Source organism: Phocoena phocoena, chromosome 20, assembly GCF_963924675.1.
Source record: "Phocoena phocoena chromosome 20, mPhoPho1.1, whole genome shotgun sequence".
NCBI classification, from domain to species: Eukaryota; Metazoa; Chordata; class Mammalia; order Artiodactyla; family Phocoenidae; genus Phocoena; species Phocoena phocoena.
In genome coordinates this window covers 1157010-1177643 of record NC_089238.1, presented here as the reverse complement: position 1 = coordinate 1177643, position 20634 = coordinate 1157010, and the positions used below count along the sequence as shown (strand labels likewise).

The window sequence follows — 20634 nt, the reverse complement described above, 5'->3', positions numbered from 1 at the left end:
AGAATAATATATTCAAATGTGGTGTGAACATTTAAGGCAGCTGATGGCCAAAGTGGGCAAGTCAAGGAGGGTGGTCTGGGTATGGAGGTGATTTTGCATCTAGAGGAGGTCTCTTCGTGACAAGAGATAGCAGCAAACTGAACAGATTACCAACATGGTGATGATAACTCCCTGGTTGGGACCCTTAGGGATGAACCAGGGCACCAGGAAGCCGACCAAGCCCCAGAACATGCTTATCATGATGAGAGGCACGGTGAGGCCGGCATATGCCATGATTGCTGCGAAAGGTACCAGCCCCTGCCCCACCGCCTCACTTTGGTCCCACCCGGAAGTGTCAACCTGATACCATCCATCTTTAAGTTTTTATTCTCTTCCTTTTTCTTCCCTCCTTCCTTCCTTATTCTTTTCTCATGTGCACAAAAATGAATATTTACATACCTACTTCTCAAAATGTTTTAACTAAATGAGATGAAACCTATCAAAAATATGAATTATCACACTTCTTAGGAGCAGATTTTACATAGTCAAATGGGAAAATGTATGCTTAGAAACATGGAAAGCACATAATGAGTGTGAGTGGCTCTTCTTTCATTTTGGACTCTGGCTGAGAATCAATGTGGAAAATAGGTTTATAATGAAAATTTCCTTCAGTTAGTAACTTGAGAAAAGGTTTTAGGCACAATCCATATTCTCCTCCTTTAGATTGTGGGGTATCAGGGGGAAGAGTTCGTTACTTTTTCTTAACTCTTCACAGTAGGTAGAACAATTAAAATAGTTCTAGATTGAAATCCAAATGGAGTAAGCTGTTTGTTGACTAATTATCATCCCTGATGTCCTCTGAATCTAAGAGTTTTAGGATATAAGGTCATGATTCTAGAAGGAAGGTGCAGGAGTGTTCTAGTCACATGCATTCAGATCCCCAGTGCATAGCCCTGCCATCTCTTCCGCACAGTAATAGAACCTCAGATGTCCTGATGGGAGGGGGAATGCCAGGCTTATAGCCCAACATGGACTGAGATTCAGAGAGAACAACACCCCAGCACGGAGCACAGCAGTGCCTGGCTGCCTGGCCGTTCCTGTAACTACTCTTTCTGAAAATATTTTCTTTGTGAATCCACTGCATTCATGCACTGCTCCTGTCAACTCTCTTTATGTCAGGGCTCATAGACCAAGCTTGCCGGCTTAGAAAACTAAACCTTTATAGGAATTCTATTTTGATGATTCTCTTTGGAAGTCCATCTCATTACAATTTTGTTAGAAAATGAACTTACATTCAATTCCTGACCTGCATTTATGTCTGTCCTTAATTGTCATTGTTGAAGACGTATCCTACTGTCCCATCTGTCTCAGAATCTGGATTTTCTTGAATCTAGATTTTAGTTTCTCTTTTTTTTTTTAAGATTTTTTTGATGTGGACCATTTTAAAATTCTTTATTGAATTTGTTAAAATACTGCTTCTGTTTTATGTTTCGCTTTTTTAGCCATGAAGTATGTGGGATCTCAGCTCCCTGACCAGGGATCGAACCCACACTGCCTGAGTTGGAAGGTGAAGTCCTTTTTTTTTTTTTGGCTGTGTTGGGTCTTAGTTGCGGCATGTGGGATCTTCGTTGAGGTGTGCGGGATCTTTCGTTGCTGCACAAGGGGTTCTCTCTAGTTGTGGCATGTGGGTTTTTCTCTTCTCTAGTTGTGGCGCACAGGCTCCAGGGTGCATGGACTCTATAGTTGTGGTGCGTGGGTTCCAGAGCTCGTGGGATTTGTAGTTTGTGGCACACAGTTTCTCTGGTTGAGGCGTGCGAGCTCAGTAGTTGTGGAGCGCAGGCTTAGTTGCCCTGCACCATGTGGGATCTTAGTTCCCTGAGCAGGGATTGAACACACGTCCCCTGAATTGGAAGGTGAGTTCTTTACCACCGGACTTGCCAGGGAAGTCCCAGTTTCTCTCTTTATAGCTCCTCCCTCCCCTCCATTCTTTCTGATGAATTGCTTCTCTTATACATTGAAGAAACTATAATATTTTGTAAGCTTTTTGTAAGCTTTCCATATTCAAAAGTCACATCTGTAACTCTAGCAGTCTCTTATTTTCCAGAATTGTGCCACTTCCTTTTCTTTTTTCTTATCTGCAATTTCTGAAATGATTCTTTCTCTCTCTCCCTCCTCTCCACTCTGTCCATTTAGTGACTCTCTTTTGCTTTGCACTGTATATTTGCTTGCTGTCTCCCTGATCCATGGTCACAGATAATTTTTTCAATGTGTGTATTGGCCCTGTATTAAACTTCCACGAAAGAGAGCATGGGAGGGGCTTCCCTGGTGGCGCAGTGGTTGAGAGTCCGCCTGCCGATGCAGGGGACACGGGTTCGTGCCCTGGTCCGGGAGGATGCCAAATATCGCGGAGCGGCTGGGCCCGTGAGCCATGGCCGCTGAGCCTGCGCGTCCGGAGCCTGTGCTCCGCAACGGGAGAGGCCACAACAGTGAGAGGCCCGCGTACTGCCAAAAAAAAAAAAGAACATGGGAGAATGATATGCCATCTAGATTGTGTTCCAAGACTTGGAATCTTTATGTGGATTTATTCCTGGCAAATGATGAGAAAGTGTTCCTCACTGAGTTCAGGACAACATCCTGAATGCCAGTCATATCATATCTCTTTGTTTCTTTTATTATTCAGTGGACGCCTCAAGGACAAAGTTCAAGTTTTGATACAGTTATGAAACCTAATCTTTATAGTGCAATTACGGACCGTATTTCTGTCTTTCGTCTGCTCTTACAGCTGCCTTCTGGAGACCTCATGTTGCCTCTTCACATTGCAGAGCTATGGGCATTTCTATAGTGCACTCTTGCAGATGATGGTAGATAACACGGTATGTGAGAAATTCCTGATTCATGCAGAGACTCCACATCTCATGACACCATCTTGAATGTGGTTAATGTTTCTCTGAGAGAGCAGGATATACTTAAGAAATCAGGATTGTGCTTCCGTAGGAAACCTACTTCTGGAGGTTCTCTGAGAATCCTCCTTTTGAAGTCCCATATGGGAGTAGCTTGCCAATTGTTTGGAATTCGGAATCTTTTCTTTAGTTGTGAAATGTGAACCCAGTGAGTGACTCCCTGGAGTTTCACTGCTCCACTTGTCAACAGAACCCGAAGGGTCCCTTCCAAAGAGGTTCAAGAGTAGTTATTCTCTGATGTCCCTTCCAATAGATGAAATCTACTAGCTGAATATCACGAAGTAGCTGTTTAAAAGGTATTTTCAGGAAGTGGCCTTAACGAGTTGGTGATTGGGACTGGGTGTAATACATGAGTTCATTGGAATATTTTGCCATGTCTGCATATAGCAGGGCAGAGTCTAGTATTGGAGGTGAAATCCCTAGACACATGGGCCTTCCAGTTAGTAATTCATAGGGGGTAACTGATTTGTCAGTGGACTGCATGAATGTAAGGGCTAGTGGGAGTACCTTTGGTCAGGGAGCTCAAGAATTTCTGAAAGTATTGCTGATTTTAATTTAAGAATGCCACTGATCCTTCTGACTTTTCCAAAAGATTGTTGGTAACACGGACAGTGTAGTTTTTGAGTCAGGGGAAACACCTTACAGGGTTCTTTTACAATGGTTCCCATGTGACACAGTCACTTGATATAAACATTGGGATAACCCAAGTTGGAAACAAAATCAGTCAGCTTTTTTTTCAAGGACTGTAGCTTTTCAGCAGAGAAATGGTTTAATCCAGCCTGAAAACAGACAATAACTAAAACATAGTCAAATTGCATGGAGGGTAGAAGCTGGATACAATCCATCTGAAGGTGTTCAAATTCTTCTTGGTGGTGCCTGGGCAGGCAGGTCATGCATGCATCCCCCCATCACCGCCTGGGGACTGTCCACTGGGGATCAGGGCTTCGGTAAGAGCCAGCTGTAAACCCCATCCACCCCCTCACCCCAACCCCCAGCCCCAGTGGCACTCGGCCCCTCTCTCCAAAGGCACGGCTGCCCCTATGCTCCCCTCCCCTCAGGACGATCAGGACTCTAAGACTAGCTCCTCACTCCAAGCCCCTTCCCTAGGCCTACGAGCTATTAAGCATCCTCCTACAGCCCCTGAGGCAGGTCTGCTCCCTCTCCCCATTTCGTACTGGGGGAAACTGAACCTGGGGTGGGGGTTAGAGGGAGAGTCTCTTGTTGCAACCCCCAGCGAGGGGTGGGGATCCAGGAATCAATCTCAAGCTCACAACCCAGTGTCTCAGGGAGTCTGACCCACTGTGTCCCCCTTCGCTCCTGGCCTGTTTCCACCCCAAGAAAGCCCTTCCTTCTGGTTCCCTCAGGCTCCTCTGAGTGTCCTTCTCAGCCTCCCCCCTCCCTGGGGTGCCCTCAGACCTTCTCCTTCCTGGATGCTGATGGCCCCTGTAATAGTTTGCTAAGGTTGCCATAGCAAAGTACTGCAGACTGCGAAGCTTAAACAACACATTTTCTCACAAACATGGAGGCTAGAAATCTGAGATCAAGGGGTTGACAGCATCATTTTCTCCTGATGCTGCTCTCCTTGGCTTGTATATGGCCATCTTCCTCCTGTGTCTTTACATTGTCTTCTCTCTCTGTGTGTGTATCCTAACTTCCTCTTTTCTTTCTTTGGCTGCATTGGGTCTTAGTTGTGGCATACGGGACCTTTCGCTGTGGCACGCGGGCTCTTGGTTGTGGCGTGCAGGCTTCTCTAGATGCAGTGCGCGGACTTCTCTCTAGTTGAGGCATGTGGGCTCAGTAGTTGCCCTGAGGCATGTGGGATCTTAGTTCCCCAACCAGGGATTGAAACCGAGTCCCTTGCGTTGGAAGGCAGATTCTTAACCACTGGGCAACCAGGGAAGTCCCTAACTTCCTCTTCCTTTAAGGACAACAGTCACGTTGGATTAGGGTCCACCCTAGTGACTTTATTTTACCTTTTTAAAGACCCTATTTCCAAATACAATGACATTCTGGGGTACTGGATATTAAGACTTCAATATATGGATTTGGGGACATACAATTCAGCCCATAACTGCCTGCACCCTTCTTTTCATAGGGAGCTAACATTGAGGAGCTCTCCTGAAGAGTTCCTCATTTACCAGCCCCCAAATTATCCAGCAGAGGAAAAATTTATTACTTCCACTTCTCAAAGGAGGGAGCTGCAGCTGAGAGAGGATGACTTTGACAAGGGCACACATCTGCCAAGTGGCTGAGTTAGGGAAGATTTAGTGAACACTGCTCTGATTCAACTCACCTACTTCCTTTGTTTTTTCGTTTTTTTAAAGATTTTTAAGTTTTTAAAATTTTTTATTTTTGGTTGCGTTGGGTCTTCGTTGCTGCACGCGGGCTTCCTCTAGTTGCGGCAAGCGGGGGCTACTCTTCGTTGCAGTGCACGGGCTTCTCGTTGCGGTGGCTTCTCTTTTTGCAGAGCACGGACCCTAGACACGTGGGCTTCAGTAGTTGTGGCATGCGGGCTCAGTAGCTGTGGCTCACGGGCTCCAGAGCACAGGCTCAGTAGTTGTGGTACACGGGTTTAGTTGCTCCGCGGCATGTGGGATCTTCCTGGACCAGGGCTCAAACCCGTGTCCCTTGCATTGGCAGGCGGATTCTTAACCACTGTGCCACCAGGGAAGCCCTCACCTACTTACCTTGTATCCGCTCCCTGACAGAAACATCTGGGGACTCCAGCCACACCCCCAGATACCTCTCCTGTGAGATCATCTGCTGAGCACTGAACCATCACACCCCGACATTTCAACCTGAGGAACCCGGCCCCTTCCCCATGGGCATGCAGTGCCTTCCCTGTAAACTCACTTCTCTCCTGTGAATAGTATTCTCATGGACAGCAGCACCATCACCCTGGTATCCCTAACAGGGTCATCAATGTCACCCCACACACATCACTGGCCCTCACCTGACACTAATATTGTAAATCAACTATAGTTCAAAAATATATATATGAAAAATTTTCACTTCCTAATCATTTCACATTTCATTATTTTCTATATTCTTGAGGTTATGTGTGGCTACTGAATTAGTATGGTGGAAATAGACTACATTTGTGTGCTACTGACAACTTTTTCCAACTCCATGGTCAGTGAGTTCATATTGACAGTTTTAAATTGGCCACTGATGGGAATATATACACCAGAGAAACTGGCAACACTACAAAGTATGGCTTGATTTATTGGGGTTTTTTGCTTTTTGTTTTTTTTGCTGTGAAGTTTGCAGGATCTCAGTTCCCCTACCAGGGATTGAATCTGGGCCACGATGGTGAAAGTGCGGAGTTCTAACAACTGGACTGCCAGGGAACTCCCCTTTATTTATTGTATTGTTGAATATTTAGACTTAAAGTAATGGAAAATATATTAAAAATGCAGATTAAACTTAAAATTAGCTCTAAGTTATATGTGGTCATTGCAATGTACCAAAGAAAATAAATAAATAAGGTAGGGTAGATATCTTCCAATATTCCAGAATAGTAAATACAATTATTCCTTAGTTAAGAAGTCACATCATTGAAGAATGAAGTTGCAACATGTCTTTATTGTTTCACTATCTTCTAATTGGTTAATGAAAAGAAAAATAGCCAAAATTCATTTTTAAAAAACAGGCAAAGGATATGAACTTTCTTACCAGACATACAGGTGGCAAATTAACAAATGAAAAATGCTCAACATCATGAAACATCAGGGAAGTAGAACTAAAACTACAGTGAAATACTGTTACACACATTTATTAAAAGGGTCAAAATTGAACTTTGGCACAGTGGTTAAGAATCCACCTGCCAATGCAGGGGAAACAGGTTTGAGTCCTGGTCCAGGAAGATCCCACATGCCGCGGAGCAACTAAGCCCGTGTGCCACAACTACTGAACCTGCACTCTAAAGCCCGCAAGCCACAACTACTGAGCCCGTGTGCCACAACTACTGAAGCCCGCACGCCTAGAGCTCCTGCTCTGCAACGAGAAGCCACTGCAATGAGAAGCCCGTGCACTGCAACAAAGAGTAGCTGTAGCTCACTGCAACTAAAGAAAGCCCGTGTGCAGCTACGAAGACCCAATGCAGCCAAAAATAAATTAATTAATTAACTTTTTTTTAAAAAGCTTAAAAAAAAAAGGGTCAAGGGGCTTCCTTGGTGGCACAGTGGTTAAGAATCCACCTATCAATACAGGGGACACAGGTTCGATCCCTGGTCCGGGAAGATCCCACATGCCGTGGAGCAACTAAGGCCGTGCCCCACAACACTAAGCCTGCGCTCTAGAGCCCGCAAGCGACAACTACTGAGCCTGTGTGCCTAGAGCCGGCTCTGCAAGAGAAGCCACGGCAATGAGAAGCCCGCACGATGAAGAGTAGTCCCGCAACTATAGAAAGCTTGTGCACAGCAATGAAGACCCAACGCATACAAAAAAAAAAAAAAAGTCAAAATTTAAAAAGTCCCGCCATACACACCATTGGCAAAGATACGAAATAACTAGAAGTCTCTCACTGTTGGCAGGAATACAAAAGGGAACAATTGTGCTAGGTCACAGTTTGATTCTTCTTGAAAAGTTATACATTTATCTAACCTGTAAACTAACGCGCTCTGAGGTATTAGCACAAGAGAAATGAAATATATCAGTATTGAAGAATTGTACTAAAATGTCTATAGCAATTTTGTTTGATATAGCCAAAAACTGGAAACAATTCAGATATCCAAAAAACAGATGAAGGAATAAACAAATTGTGATATATCCAAGTATATAGTGATATACTCCTCAACAACATAAAAGGAATGAACTACCCACATAAAAACCACTGCTGAATCTCAAAATAAATACACTGCCTGAGGAGGACACCCGGGGGAAAAAAGACTAAATATTTTATAATTCCATTCATATAAAGTTATAGAAAACACAAAATATTTTATTATAGAGTAAATCAATGCTTGCCTGGAAGGCCAGGGAGGGCAGAGAGAAAGAGATTATTAAAGGGCATGAGGTAAATACTGGGTAATGCATAGCTTAATTATCATGATTGTTTGATGGTCTCATGGGTTTATATGAATGTCAAAACTTATCAAATGGTACAGTATAAATATGGACAATTTATTATTTTTTTTTTTGTGGCTATTTTGAGTCTTTGTTGCTGCACATGGGCTTTCTCTAGTTGCCGTGAGTGGGGGCTACTCTTTGTTGCAGTGCACAGGCTTCTCATTGCAGTGGCTTCTCTTGTTGAAGAGCATGGGCTCTAGGTGTGAGGGCTTCAGTAGTTGTGGCACGTGGGCTCAGTAGTTGTGGCTCCCGGGCTCTAGAGTGCAGGCTCAGTAGTTGTGGTGCACGCGCTTAGCTGCTCCGTGGCATGTGGGATGTTCCCAGACCAGGCTCGAACCTGTTTCCCCTGCGTTGGCAGGTGGATTTTTAACCACTGCACCACCAGGTAAGTCCCAATTTATTGTTTATTAACTGTACCTAAAAAGCGTTAAGAAACAAAAAAATTCTTACTGTTTTAGAAAAATAAAGTTTAGCAAACCTATGTTAACACCACCATATCCCTTGTAATGCCCTGGGATTGGTGCCTAGCCTCAGTAGTAGCAAATATTGGTGAGCAATGAAGACCATTTACAACTGAGTCAGTAGGAATGCAGGCTGGGTCACAAAGGCCACATCATCGGACTAAGAGATCTTCCGTCATTCCCTCCCTGTTTCCCTGTCTGTGCAGCAATGGCCTTAAGGTGAACAGCCCAGAGAAGCTGGGCTGTTTATAGGAATCCATAAAACCATTAGATTACTTTCTGAGAAGGCCCTCAGCTATACAAGATACACAGTTCTGAAGGTCCTGAGAATTTCTGCAGTTTCTCATCCTTCAAAACCATGGTGCCTGGAACACTGTGAATACCCTTTTAAAAGAGGCATATTCCAGCCAGTTTGCTGCAGTCTTCTGTGATCTCTACTAATCAGCTGTTCCTGTAACTATTATCATTCCCCCTATAATCTTTCAACCAGGGATACTACCACACATACAGAATTCTGGATGTTAGGGCACATGGCTCCACTGCAGGATCTAGGGAACAGACTTCCCTCACTAGTGCTGAGCAGGATGCAATATCTCCTGTGAATAAGAGAACAATTTCATGTTGTTCCCAGAAGTACTGGAGGTTGTCACAACTGCTCCCTCCTCAGGATAAGCTCTGTCACCACAAAAAATACTAGCATTCAGCCTCCAAATTAGGACCAAGCAAGCAAACCAGGCCCAGACCTTCAGGAGCACTGCCACCATTCCATCCACCCATGAGGCATACGAGGGTCAGGATCCCACAAAATCTGTTTCTTTTATTCTGGCAGAACCCAGTTGTTCTCAAACTACCCCTTAAAGGGAACAGAACCCTTGAGATTAAAAGTGACGGAAACCTTAATGCCTTTGTTATAGCAGAAAACCAGAACAATGTAGGCAGGCTGTTCCTGGGTCAGTGACTTGGAGGCTGGAAATTCCATCACAAGAGTCATGTGAGACCAACAAAATCCCCAGAAAAGGTAGTCCATCTTTACAAGTCACCAGCAGAACTCAGATGGAGTCCTCTTGGTCACAACTGGGTCAAGCCCCTGCTCTAAATAATCAGAGAGAAAGGAGAGTACTCCAGCTTCTCATGAAGTCCCTGAGAGAATGAGAAGACACTGAGGTTTCCTGCCCCAAACACACTGGGTTGGGTACATGATGTACAATCTGGGCACCTGCCAGGTGGTGGAGGTGAATGGCTTCTGCCTTAGATCTGACAGGACAGTAATCTGACAAGAGTTCCAGTAATCTTGAAGGTTAAAACATGAAGTGCGCCTTCCACATATCTGACATTTATGTTGATGTTTGGATGTATGAGGTTCACTTCAGGCAGATGGCACCCTCAAAAGGCACCTCCTTGAGTGTTGTTATACTGAAGGAGGACATATGACGTTTCTGCATGTCTAAGTTGCTTTTCCTGTGTGAATTTTGTGGTAATCAAGAAGGTAAGGCCTTTGGCTTATGGCTTCCTCACATTTAACACACCCATAAGGCCCAATCCTGTATGAACTCTGGTGTTGAGTGAGGTTGGAGCTGTGGCTAAAGACGTTCCCACATTGGTCACACTTATAAGGTCTTTCTCCTGTGTGAACTCTCTGATGGTCACTGAAGTTGGAGTTTCAAATATGTGGGGTTTTTAACACCAAGCAATTCTCTGCACATGCCAACTGGGTGTCCTACAATTTAATTCAGTTCTGAAACTAGGTGCTCAGACTTAGCACAGACCCCACAGCTTAAGGGCTCCATCCTACAAGACTGCCCAATCCAAGGTGGATCCCTAGGTTACCCACACTTCTGTCCAAATTGACTACAAATCAGGGGGTTCCCATGACCACCCTACCTCGGTTTTGATAATCTGCTAGAATAGCTCACGGAGCGCCAAGGAAACACTTTTACTTACTAATCTGTTTATTACAAAGGCTATTTCAAAGCATACAAATGAACAGGTCAGACAATGAAGTACAGAAGACAATGTCTAGGAAGGTCCCAAAGCAGAAGCTTCTGCCCTGAGAAGCTTGGTATGCGCACCCTCCTAGCCCATTGATGCATTCTTGCTTACCAACCAGGAAGTTCTCTTAACAACCCCATCCTTTAGGGGTTTAATGGAGGCTTTGTTATCTAGTCATGATTGATTAAATCACTGACCATTGGAGTTTAACTGAAACTCCAGGTTCTCTTCCAGGAGGTGGGGGGAGAGAGGGCTGACAGTTCCAAACTCTGATCACAAAATTGGTTCCTCTAGCAACCAGTCACCAACCAGAGCTTTCTAGGGGCCTTTGAAGGGGTCTCCTCTTTATCATGCTCCAATATGAGAGGCTTGAAATGTTCTCTTCAAAATATCATCAGGTTATTTTTATCCGCCCAGAGTTTGGGAAACATAACTCCAGGCCACTCAATGTGATGATCTCACACTTAGTTTTGTTTTTTTTTTTTTTTTTTTGTCACACTTAGTTTTGAACCACTGGTCATAAGAAACAAAAACAGCATGAAAAGCTTCTCCAATTACAGGACAAATTCCACTTCACTCTGTTATCAAAGCTACAAAATATAGTAAATCCCACACAGTAGATTGTCCCAGGCCCCTTACATGTTTGTGACTAAATCAGTAATCTGAGGTGGGCAGGAACATTAAGGGCATCATGCCTCACAGCAAGTTCTTACAAAAGGATTGCTCCAAGATACATAGTTTTGTTTTATTTTAATAGTATAAATGCTCTTACATATGGAATCTCATCTCTTTTCCCTGCTCTTTTTTTTTTAAATAAATTTTTAAATTTATTTACTTTTGGCTGCATTGGGTCTTCGTTGCTGCGCTCATGCTTTCTATAGTTGCAGCGAGTGGGGGCTACTCTTCCTTGCAGTGAGCAGGCTTCTCATTGTGGTGGCTTCTCGTTGTGGAGCATGGGCTCTAGGTGCACGGGCTTCAGCAGTTGTGGCATGCGGGTTCATTAGTTGTGGCTCGCAGGCTCTAGAGCACAGCAGGCTCAGTAGTTGTGGCACACAGGCTTAGTTGCTCCGCGACATGTGGGATCATCCCAGACCAGGGCTCGAACCCGTGTCCCCTGCATTGGCAGGTGGATTCTTTTTTTTTTTTTTTTTTTTTTTGCAGTACGCGGGCCATTCACCGTTCTGGCCTCTTGTGTTGCGGAGCACGGGCTCCGGACACACAGGCTCAGCCGCCGTGGCTCACGGGCCCAGCCGCTCCACGGCATGTGGGATCTTCCCAGACCAGGGCACGAACCCATGTCCCCTGTATCGGCAGGCAGACTCTCAACCACTGCGCCACCAGGGAAGCCCACGGCAGGTGGATTCTTAACCACTGCGCCACCAGGTGAGTCCTCCAAGATACACAGTTAAGTGAGAAAAGCAAAGTGCATATCTTTATATGAAATATGACTTTATTTTTACTAAGAAAAGCAGCTTGTATAGGACTATATTTTAACATATAGATAACACACAGATAGCAATCCATGTGCAGAAGCAATCCTAAACTGATCCTATACTGCAAGCTTTGTTTTTCCTCCAAGAGGTTTAATTATCTGACACTTATGACATTCTATTTTATAATTGTATATGGTGTAGGACATCTTCATAAACACTACAAAATATTTTATACTTTTCTTTTTTTAGGAATCAAATACATACCCAGTTTTTTTTCCAACTTCAGCTAAAAAATCCTACATATTTAGACAGAACACCTGTAAATTGCAAGAAATGCAGGTATATGTCTCTGCAGAATACACAGCAGAATGATACATATTTCTTGAGCATGTATCATTATCACTTGGAAGCTTGTTAAAACACAAATTCTTTGGCCTGGCCCACAGAGTGCCTCATTCAGGTCTGGGTTCAGAATTGAGCATGTGCATTTTTTTTCTCTTTTTTTTGTGGTACGCGGGTCTCTCACTGTTGTGGCCTCTCCCGTTGCGGAGCACAGGCTCCGGACGTGCAGGCCCAGTGGCCACGGCTCACGAGTCCAGCTGCTCCGCGATATTTGGCATCCTCCCGGACCAGGGCACAAACCCGTGTCCCCTGCATCGGCAGGCGGACTCTCAACCACTGCGCCACCAGGGAAGCCCCATGTGCATTTTTAATGAGTCCCCTGGTGACACTGATGGTGAAGGTCCTGGGATCAAACTCTGAAAATCAGGGTTCTAGGAAAGGTGAGCATGCCTGGTTTCAGGTCCCAGTTCAACATAGTGGAAATTTTCAAGCTCTGAGAGGCAGAGCCAAGACTTTCTACCCACATGCCCTGAGTGTCTCTGCAGTGAGCAAAGGAGAGGAATGGCCAGCTGGGCTGGTGTCCTGCACTCTGCACTGCTGAGGAGACCTGTGAAGCCTCCACCCACTGAACAACCTGGTCACCTGCTTCTTCTCCCCAAAATTTATTGCAGAAGTACCCAGCGGGCTCATCTCTTACGTCCTTCAAGTGTTTTCTCAAAGGCCCTCTTATTAAAAAGATTTCCCTTTCTGTGCTGTGTAATATTATACTCCATACTGTACTTCTCAGGATACCTTGCCTTCTTCTCCCAATTTGTCTGCCACATTATAACATATTATACAATTAGTCTTTTCTGTTTCTGGTCTTTCTTCCTTGAGTACAATGTAATTCCTATGAATTCAGGGTTTTTTGTCTCTGTTATGACCCAATGTCTCCCATGTACCTACAGTAAATACCTAAAACCAACTGTTTGCTCATTGATCATTAGTGAGACCAGGGACTAAATATGACATCTCAGCTTCCCTGTATATTTTTACAATTCTGGTTATTCTGAATGTCTCCTTTAACTCTCTCCTTCCATGCTGGTATTGCTCAAAAATTTCAAGAATAAAAGAGTCAGGACTTCCCTGGTGGCGCAGTGGTTAAGAATCTACCTGCCAGTGCAGGGGACACAGGTTTGATCCCTGGTCCGGGAACACCCCACATGCCGTGGAGCAACTAAGCCCGTGTGCCACAACTACTGAGCCTGCATGCTGCAACTACTGAAGCCCATGCTCCTAGAGCCTGTGCTCCGAAACAAAGAGAAGCCACTGCAATGACAAGCTCACACACTGCAACGAAGATTAGCCCCCGCTCACCGCAACTAGAGAAAGCCCACGCACAGCAACGAAGACCTAACACAGACAAAAAATTAATTAATTTTTAAAAAAGAATAATGGTAGTATTTAAAAAAAGAATGGAGAAGAGTCACATTTTGGAGATAAAACCTTCAGAGTGACCATTCTAGTCATGTAGTCATAGGCTCAGCTTAATTCTATGTCTTCTCAGACATCACATCTAAAACTCTGAGGCCTGACCTTTTTCCATCATCCACTGATGTTTCACCAAAACTATTTCTGCTACTACTTTGAATCACTACATAGACATTATGAATGGCTATTTGTAATTTGCATTTTACAACTATTTTTCTGAGATAACATCAGTTCTTCATGCAAACAGTCCCTGCATCAAAAAAGAAATGATAATCATTTCCCAGCAATGAAATTGTAAATTTAAGATACTCCCAGTATCTCCAGGGCAAGAGTGACCTTTGTATACATCCTCCAACTGTGAACACTGCAGCCATTGTACAGTAAAAGTAGCATGTTTCTCATTGTCTTCTTTTTGAGATTGATGGTAGATTCCTAAAAGGAACTGAATATATGTCAGCGTATCAAGTAAGAGATATTAAATGGTTAAAAGTGTTGTTCAATGTATTAGACAGAATAATTGACTCTAAAGGCAGGAGAGATGTTTTCTTTGGAAACCACAGACTGATCTGTTAAAGAAAAATTACTCAGACGCTTGTAAAAAAGTTGGGATTTGTAGCCAAGGAGGAAGGGGGGTGGTGTCAGTGGATAAAAAATTACTAAGAGAGCAGGGAAATTCTTCCTAAACTAACCTAAACAATTCTTCCAGAAGGTGTAGGTCAGTGTGATCAGTTATTACCTGTGTGATGGTGAGGGATGAGGAAATTTCATCAGATATCAGTGGCTATCAGACATTTAGGATGGGAAATTCTTGCCAAACCCACTTAGCAGAATTCTTGCTCTTGAGGACAAGGCCCAAAGACTGGGTCTAATAAAATAAAAAATAAAATAAAATAAATAAAGAGAAAAAGCTTAGAGGGGCTTGACTAAAATTTAGTCAAGGAGAGGCTCTGTTAGATCTATTTTTGTACTCCTGATTGAGGGTGGCCCAATATCCTTCCTCTGTCTTCCTTGACAGAACACGATCTGGAGTATTTTCTCTCTTGCCCCTGACCAAATGTACATAGACTGGAAAACTAACTTTATGCTTTGGAGTGCATGAATTTGAATTGAAATAAGATAATGTTTATTAGCTTCCGCTGACAAACACATTTTGTGTCTGATTCTATAAAAATATGTTCGTTTGGTTTTGTAGCCTTTGGGGCATCTGAAATTGTTTGTTGGAATCTCTCTTCCCCACCCTCCCCCACCCCACCCCCGCCCCCGTGCCGTGCCCCGCGGCTTGCGGGATTTTAGTTTCCCCACCAGGGATTGAACCCGTGCCCTCAGCAGTGAAAGCCAGAGTCCTAACACAGGACCTCCAGGGAATTCCCTGAAATAGTATTTTTAGCTTCTGGGGGATGCCAATCTTCACCGAGTACGAAACTATATGTCTCCAAACACTTGGGTGATCAGCTGCAGAGAGCATTTGGCAAACATAGGATCACGATACCTTTAAAGGTGGGGTGAAACTCACCTGGATATATCTTTTCCCAACTCCCCTCCTGGCAAAGCTAGTCCTTTCCAGCAGGAAGCCCAGTCTCCTCAGTGTGTGGATCTGTTGGGACTACATTACCCAGAATGCTCAGTATCGAGCGGCAGGAACGCTACCCAATGAACGCTTAGAGACAGGAGGCCGCATGATGTCAGGGCGGAACTTCTGGCTTCCTTTTCACAGCGGCCATGTTAGCTACTCTTGGTTTTGTTTGACGAGTGTGAGATTTGGGAATTGTGGGTCCATCTCGAGGTGACGGAATTGAGAAGGTCCGAGAGGAGGGGCTGTCTCCGCGGCATAGAGGCGGGTCTGAAGTTCGGCGACGCCGCCCGGGGGCCCCGCGCCAGGCCCAGGAGAGGGTCCGCCGTCCCTGCGTCCCGCCTCTCCCGGCCCCGCTCCGCCCAGAGTCTGATGGCGGCGGCGGCGCTGAGGAACCTGCCTCAGGTAAACGCTCGTCCTCCGGCCCTCACCGCCCTCACCGCGCCAGACTAAAGCCCCGAGTGCGGGGCGCTTGCTCACGTGCCTGCAGCCCAGGCCGCGGTGTCCGGGATGGTGGTGGGGCGTGGGCAAGGGTGACAGGCGGAAGGACACCTGTTAAAAGGAGAACCGATCACTGAGGAACAGAGGTTGAATAGCTACCCTGAGTCCCAGTCTTCAGGGTCAGGCAGGGGTATAGGGAGGTCTGAGCCCATCGAACCCCGCCATAGACTCATTCCTCAAGACTTGGCTTTTTCCACGTTTCCCACGGCTGCAGAGGCGCATTTTGGAAACAACACAGCCAAGTGGAGGGTGCCCCATTCCCTCACTGTCCCTGACCTCCACCCACATGTTCTCTGGATTGTGGTTTCTTGCGACTCGTAAGTGCCGTGCCCCCAGTTTGGGGTCTGGAAGCCCTGGAGAAACCCTAAGGCCAGGGTTATGTGAAGGTGTTTCCGTTTCTGGCAACCATTGTAAACAGGTGTGAAAAGTTATCCTAGAAACTGGTAGCACATGTTTGAGGTAAAACTTAACTGGGAATTTCCAGGAAAGGAAAAGTCCCTTTTCTTTCAGGTGGGAATAAAGATCAGGGGACAGTAATTAGGACTGGAATGACTGCTGAGAAGTTGGTGATTGATGGGAGGTTTCAATCAGAGGGGGGAGGTAGTATTACCAACGTCTTAACTGGCTACATCTGGCTGTTGCATGAAGTATAGACTGTGGGTTAGAGGAAGGAGTAAGGAAGATGGGTATGGAGGCTACTGCCATAATCCAGGTGAGGGTCAGTGGACCAGAGTCATGGTTTAGGAGGTATGATTGGATTCTGGATGTGTGTTTTTAAAAGTGACAACTATATTTTCTGATGTGAACCATAAGGGAGTAAAACAGGACTCAGGGATATTCCTAGGGTTGTTTTTTTGTTTGTTTGTTTTGTATTTTTAGCAGGTGTGGGAATAGAAGCTCTATCAACAGAGATGAGGAAGTTGGTAGTAGGAGTAATATTCCCCAGAGATATCAGGAGCTTCTGAGATGTTTCCTAGAGCATTAAGTGGAGGCATTAAGTGAGCAGCTAAATACACAGGTCTGGAAGTCTGGGGTGTGGGACAGTGAGGTGGTGACCACCATAGTCATGGGCTGTGGGATCCAGTCTCAAGGGTTATGCGTACTTGAAGAGGGCGTATGCTTGATGACCCCACGGCCCTGGTATTGAGACTTTTGTGACGTTGGCCACACCAGTGGAATAGCCTGGCATGAGTGTGTGGATCCATCTATGCCAGGTCCACAGCTTAGATACCTACTTGCCAACGCACCTCTTGTTGATGGCTGGTTCCAGTGATCAATGGGACCGTTTGAAGACAGTGACACCAATGGTTGCCAGGGCCTGGTTTCTCCTCTGAGTTGGAGAGCTTGGGAGGAGAGTGGGCATGGGGCATGGATTGTTGTCCCTGAGAAAGGGGCTGTTTGTGGTTTCATCTGTCTCCATCTTGCCAGGGCAGTGTGACCTTTGAGGATGTGGCCGTGTACTTCTCCTGGGAGGAATGGGATCTCCTTGATGATGCTCAGAGATGCCTGTACCACAACGTGATGCTGGAGAACTTGGCACTTATAACTTCCTTGGGTAAGGCTGTCAAACCTGCCTCTGTGCCTTGAACTAGTCTCTGCCCTTCCTTTTTTCCCCAGGAGCAGTCTGTCCTCACATCAGGACCATGGGCACTGCTTCTTTCCTTAGTTCCCTGGGTTGGTGCTGTGGTTTGTTGGGCTGAGGTTTGTGCACTTCCCTCTCCTTCCTTTAGCATGCCCAACATCATCTTCCCTGTTGACTTAACAGTTCTTTTTTTATTATTATTCTTTTTAAAAAATTCTTTATTTTCCATTATGGTTATCATAGGATATCGAATCCCTTGCTTCTTGTATCATTAAGGTGCCATGTATTTGATCAGTGAGGGAGCGGGATTGGGTTGGAGAGCCCACAGAGGTTCACAGTATGTATATGAATCAAGCAAGATGACTCAGAGGGAGCCTGGTCCTGCATAGTAGCACATAGAGGGCATGATGACAACGCCGTATTCAAATCATGCCAGAAACTTACTGTGTTTGACCAGAATTTTGATGCCAGTGGCCACACTTCATTTCTGTCTTCCTTCCCCTTTCTTGACACTTGGCCAATTCGTCATTTCTATTGTCACTGCTACTATTAATTTCCAACCTGAGGTTAACCTCACATCTCTGGACTCCTCTCTCACCCGTTTTTCTCACTACTCCAACTGCAGTGGCCCCTATGTATTCTTTTTTTTTTTTTTAACTTTAAAATATTTATTTATTTATTTTTGGCTGTGTCAGGTCTTCATTGTGGCGCACAGGCTTCTCTCTAGTTGCGGCGGCACATGGGTTTCTCTCTAGTTGTGACGTGTGGGTTTCCTCTCATTGAGGCGCGCAAGCTCAGTAGTTGTGGCGTGTGAGCTTTGTTGCTCCGTGGCATGTGGTATCTTAGTTCCCCGACCAGGAATAGAACCTGGGTCCCCTGCATTGAAAGGCAATTCTTTACCACTGGACCACCAGGGAAGTCCCCCTATGTATTGTTTCATGAGGTGTGCACACATTCTTAAACAATCCTTAAAGACTAGCTGCCCTACTATAGTCGTATTTTCTTGGGTCTTGGCACAACCCTTTTATACAGTGTTCATGTGTCCCCAGCAGACAGGTTCCTTTTCAAAGTTCTTTGTAGAAGAAGGAATTGCATACCCTGTCTCTTCTTTTTGTGTCCACCACAAGGTTGTGTCCTTCACCTCATGAGACCTCTCCCATTCTGTGATCTTTATAGTTCAGTAGTGCTAAGCAGCCCCATCCTCAACTGGAACCAACTCCTTGCTCCTGCAAACAATCCCATGGACAGGTTCCTAGGTTTGTTATACACACTTTTGTAGTAGCTGTCCCCTCCGACCAAAGTCAATGTGCACTTCACCAGCATTACTTGCTTTCAGGTTGCTGGCATGGAGCAGAGGATGAAGAGGCACCTCCTGAACACAGCATTTCTGTAAATAGAATGTCACAGGTCAGTACTCCCAAGGCAGATGTGTCCACCCAAAAGGCCCATTTTTGTGAGATATGCGGCCCGGACTTGGGAGACATTTTGCACTTGACTGAGCACCAGAGGCAGAAACTGTATGATATTGGGGCATGGGAGCAGCAGTTGTATTTCAGTGCAAAACTTCAGCACCAAAAGCAGAACATTGGCGAGAAATGCTTCAGAAGCAACATGGACAGAGCCTCATTTATGAAAGACTGCAAATGTTTTGTGTCAGGGAAGTCCCTTTCCCATGGGGAGTCCACATACACCAGGGAGAAGTCAAACAGGGGAACTGAGTGTGGAGCTGCCTTTCACAGGGGGAAAACTCATTATAACTCTGGAGAATGTACTGAAGACTTTAGTTGCAAACACATGCTTTTTCAGCACCAAAGAGTCCCCACTAGAGAAAAATGCTACATGTGCAGCGAATGTGGGAAATCTTTTAGCAAAAGCTACAGCCTCAATGACCATTGGAGAGTTCATACTGGGGAAAAGCCTTATGAGTGTGGGGAATGTGGGAAAACCTTTAGGCAAAGCTCTAGCCTCATTCAACACCGGAGAGTTCACACTGGAGCGAGGCCTCATGAGTGTGACGAATGTGGAAAATTATTTAGCAACAAATCCAACCTCATTAAACATCGGAGAATTCATACTGGGGAAAGGCCATATGAGTGTAGTGAATGTGGGAAATCCTTTAGTGAAAGCTCTGCACTCCTTCAACACCGGAGTGTTCACACTGGAGAAAGGCCTTATGAGTGCAGTGAGTGTGGGAAATTCTTTACCTACCACTCCAGTCTTATAAAACACCAGAGAGTTCACTCTGGATCAAGGCCCTATGAGTGCAGTGAATGCGGAAAATCCTTTACTCAAAACTCTAGCCTCATTGAACACCGTAGAGTTCATAGTGGAGAAAGGCCTTATAAGTGCAGCGAATGTGGGAAATCTTTTAGCCAAAGCTCTGCACTTCTGCAACATCGGAGAGTTCACACTGGAGAAAGGCCTTATGAGTGCAGCGAATGTGGGAAATTCTTTACTTACAGCTCCAGTCTCTTGAAACACCAGAGAGTTCACACTGGATCAAGGCCTTATGAGTGTAGTGAATGTGGGAAATCCTTTACTCAAAACTCCAGCCTCATTAAACACAGGAGAATTCACACTGGAGAAAAGCCTTATGAGTGCAGTGAATGTGGGAAATCTTTTAGCCATAGCTCCAGCCTCATTAAACACCGAAGAGTTCACACTGGTTAAAGGCCTGATGAGTGCAGTGAATGTGGGAAATCTTTTACCCATAGGTCCAACTTCAGTGACTACTAGAGTGTTCATATTGGAGAAAGGCTTTATGTGCATTTGAATGTGGCAAATTCATCTCCAGACTCCTAAAACACCATAGTGTCACATTGGAGCAAAGCCTTATGAGTATGGCAGATGGGGAAAATCCTTTGGCCAAAGTCTAGCCTCAGTACACTCCAGCGAATTCACAGTGGAGAAAGGCCTTATAACTTATAAATTCAGTGAGTGTGAGAAAGCCTTCCGCTGAAGAACATACCTCATGGGATACCACAGATTTCAAATGGGAGAACTACCTTCAATGTGCAGGTATATATGATTTCTTTGTTCAGTGCAACAACACAGGAGGAGATCCCTTATGAAGATGCCATTTGCCTGTATTGAACCAGATACATCCAAACATCCACTTAAATTCCAGGTATGTGGAAGCTGCATTGCACTTTTTAACCTGTCCAGGGCCCTTTCCAGATTTATGTCACTGCCAGTTCTGTACTAGAAGTCATTTCACCTCTAACTACCTGGCAGATGCCCATAGTGTGCAACATTCACCCAACCTAGTGTGTTCAGG

General features: G+C 45.1%; 1 protein-coding gene across 1 annotated transcript in view; it reads left to right on the top strand.

Annotated features, from left to right (window-relative positions):
* Positions 1 to 20027, top strand: part of LOC136141314 (zinc finger protein 551-like) — a 38164-nt gene extending 18137 nt beyond the window's left edge. The window contains exon 6 of the mRNA XM_065899506.1: positions 19258 to 20027. Coding sequence (XP_065755578.1) covers positions 19258 to 20027 — 770 coding nt within the window. The remainder of the gene's footprint in view (positions 1 to 19257) is intronic.
* Positions 20028 to 20634: the final 607 nt, after the last annotated feature.